At 39.9% G+C, this 3,334-nt stretch overlaps 1 protein-coding gene across 2 annotated transcripts in view; it reads left to right on the forward strand.

Moving 5' to 3' along the window:
• asb6 (ankyrin repeat and SOCS box containing 6) overlaps nucleotides 1-985 on the forward strand; it is a 3,594-nt gene extending 2,609 nt beyond the window's left edge. For both annotated transcript variants that reach the window (XM_016567335.1, XM_016567337.1), the window contains exon 7: nucleotides 182-985. In XM_016567335.1, the coding sequence (XP_016422821.1) occupies nucleotides 182-912 (731 nt within the window). In that variant the 3' untranslated portion in view covers nucleotides 913-985. The remainder of the gene's footprint in view (nucleotides 1-181) is intronic.
• The last annotated feature ends 2,349 nt before the right edge of the window (nucleotides 986-3,334 follow it).

Here is a 3,334-nt window from a genome sequence, read left to right on the forward strand (position 1 = left end):
ACACACACACACACATAGTAATTATTTTATTTGATACATTTTTAATTCTATTTTTATTCATTGTATTTTTTATTTTTAACAGCTATTTTTTTTACATTTTACATGTTTCTTTAAAGGCATTTAAAAATATTTTTATTGCTTGTTGTTAATGCTAACATCGTGTTTTTATAATCCTGTGCAGGTGCAGATGTGAACGCCACCACACATGATGGCGAGACCCCCATGTCCTCGCTCACGTTCCTGGTGAAGGAGGCTCTGGACAGCAGTGTGGAGGATGCGAAGGAGATCGGAAACTTCTGTAACCGGGTGGCACATCTTCTGATCAGCCACGGCGCTGATCCCAGCTGCTGCTTGAACGCTACCGACGGGGAAGTGTGGGAACATTCGCTAACCTACACCAGTCTGGAGAACTTCGACTTGCTGTTTCCCCTTACCGCCCTTCTCCTCCAGCACGGTGCTTCCTTCATCTGCTCTCACCATAGCGCGTCCTACTGGACGGGTCAGCAGTTGATACTCACGCGTCTCGCTGAAGCTCTCCGGGAAGCTTTAGATGCTGCCGAGGCGGCTGATGTTTTAGCTAAAGCTGAAGTGCTGTTGGATCTGGCCAGGATCTGCTCTCCAGTCGTTCCTCCCCTCTTCCCCCGCTCACAACTGCCCGTGCTGGACCAGGCCTCTACCCATCAGCCCCTGCTGGAGCTCTACAGCAGACTAGAGGAGCAAGAAAAGCGGCCGCTGCCACTGAGATGCCTTTGCAGGAGACTCATCCGCCGCTGTCTGCGACCCTGGCCCTTTGAGGAGAAGGTGAAAGCCCTGCCACTGCCAGACAGACTGAAGGACTCGCTGCTCCCAGAGAACAGCTGGAAGGACAGAGCCGGCTGGGGCAGATTCAAACCTCGACGTTCTCCACGCTGAGAGACGCGGATTATGTGTGTGCTTGTAAATATGGAGCCCTTAAAGGGATAGTTCACCCAAAAATGAAAATTCTGTCATTACAGCTAAATGAACTAATAAAATAGAATGTTACAATAGAATGGTTTCTTATTAAATGTTACACATGCTTGCTCTTTCACAGGAAAAACTGCACTGCTTCATGCTCTGGCCAGCAGTGATGGACTCACAGTCAATAATGTGGACAATATACAGCTGCTTCTAGAAAGAGGTGCTTCACTGTGCATGTAAAACATCAGCTCTGACACTGACATAGAGAAAAGTTTTATTCTGACATGTTTATTAATAGGTGTTTTAAAAATGGTTTCAGCATGGAAAATGGCATTTCTTTCAAATATTAAGCTAAAAGATTTTATATAGTTATTATTGAAATGTTGAAAGAAGTTTAATTGTATAATTTTATATATATATATAAAATGTCATGCAAATGGTGTGACGATGTTTTCTGTGCCAAAATGACAGTAGCTTCACTGTATTACACATTAACAGGTAATTTTCTGTCCATTTTGTAGTTTGTACGTATATCTTTTTCAGTATGAAAATGTATAATTTTTTTTACAGTTTTATCTTTAATATTATGTAAAGCTTCACTGCTGTATGTGCTCTGCATCATTTTGGTGTGTGTTAAAGTTTGCTGATTGGAATCAGTCTCCAATTTTTGCATTATCATTTGTGATATTCTGAATGTGCCTCAAGAAGATAAACTTTGTAGTTTGGGTATAGAAGAAATGTTTGAATCTCTTGCATTGTACAGTGTGAATATAATATAGTTTGGAGCTGCTGAAATGTGAGTAGTGTGAACCCGCTCCGAAGTGCCGATCTAAATCAAAAGATTCTCGATAGGCGCTCCAAAGCCCCTATCTGAATAGAAAGATTTATGAAACGTGCTCTGAAGTCACAATCTGAATAATAATTCGAATTGTGCTTTTCTGATCTTAATCAAATGATTTGCGATACGCTCTTTTGTTTCCATCTTTGTTGCCAGAGTTTTGGAAGTGCCTTTTTTCTGTTCTAAAGAAGGGGGTGTCCCAATACTTTTGTCCATATAGTGTATATACAAGACATTGGTGTTTGGTGATGAGTTTTTGGCTCAAGGTCTGCATTTAAAGTCACACCAGAGGTGTTCAGCTGGGATTAGGACTTTGCTTCTTTTTTTTTTATTTGTATTTTTTTCATTTTTTGTTGCTCATTCCGGTCAACTTTGTTTTTCCCCTATTTACACAGCCAGGACTATGTACAAACGGCATATTTTTTCAGCACACACACAGAAACAGAGCTAGCAAATATTCACAAAATTGTTTGTTTGGTTTGTTGATTTCAACTATCAACATTGTTTCTGATCACTTTGTCTTCTGCACTTCCCCTGCATCTATTTCTAGGCTGTACAATAGATATCAGACAAAATTTCCTGATGGGCAGAAGGATGCTTATGTGCTAATTTCACAATACCTTTGACCACCACTAGAGAGAAGCATTTACTTGTGTTAGTGCTTCTGTTCATGTTTATACTGTATTGCTGAGATTTCTAAGACCTGTGATGATGTGAAACAACAGTTGTTACATGAGCACACTATACATGTTAGTGCTGTGCAGTAAACAGTACCAGAGTACTACAGTACCTAACCCTAATAGCTACACAGGCTGAATGCAGTCTGTGCTGATAAAATAGATCAAACATACACTGTAAAAAAAATTCCGTAAAGTTTACGGTAAAAAACCGGCAGCTGTGGTTGCCGGAAGTTTACCGTAGTATTTTGTAGTTTGTACGTATATCTTTCAGTATGAAAATGTATCATTTTTTTTACAGTTTTATCTTTAATATTATGTAAAGCTTCACTGCAGTATGTGCACTGCATCATTTTGGTGTGTGTTAAAGTTTGCTGATTGGAATCAGTCTCCAATTTTTGCATTATCATTTATGTGATATTCTGAATGTGCCTCAAGAAGATAAACTTTGTCGTTTGGGTATTGAAGAAATGTTTGAATCTCTTGCGTTGTACATATATATAATATAGTTTGGAGCTGCTGAAATGTGAGTAGTGTGAACCCGCTCCGAAGTGCCGAACTAAATCAAATGATTCTCGATAGGCGCTCCAAAGCCCCTATCTGAATAGGAAGATTTATGAAACGTGCTCTGAAGTCACAATCTGAATAATGATTCGAGTTGTGCTTTTCTGATCTTAATCAAATGATTCGCGATATGCTCTTTTGTTTCCATCTCTGTTGCCAGAGTTTTGGAAGTGCCTTTTTTCTGTTCTAAAGAAGGGGGTGTCCCAATACTTTTGTCCATATAGTGTATATACGAGACATTGGTGTTTGGTGATGAGTTGTTGGCTCAAGGTCTGCATTTAAAGTCACACCAGAGGTGTTCAGCTGGGATTAGGAC

The sequence above is a fragment of the Sinocyclocheilus rhinocerous genome, unplaced genomic scaffold (genome assembly GCF_001515625.1).
Source record: "Sinocyclocheilus rhinocerous isolate Xijiao unplaced genomic scaffold, SAMN03320098_v1.1 scaffold3854, whole genome shotgun sequence".
NCBI lineage: Eukaryota > Metazoa > Chordata > Actinopteri > Cypriniformes > Cyprinidae > Sinocyclocheilus > Sinocyclocheilus rhinocerous.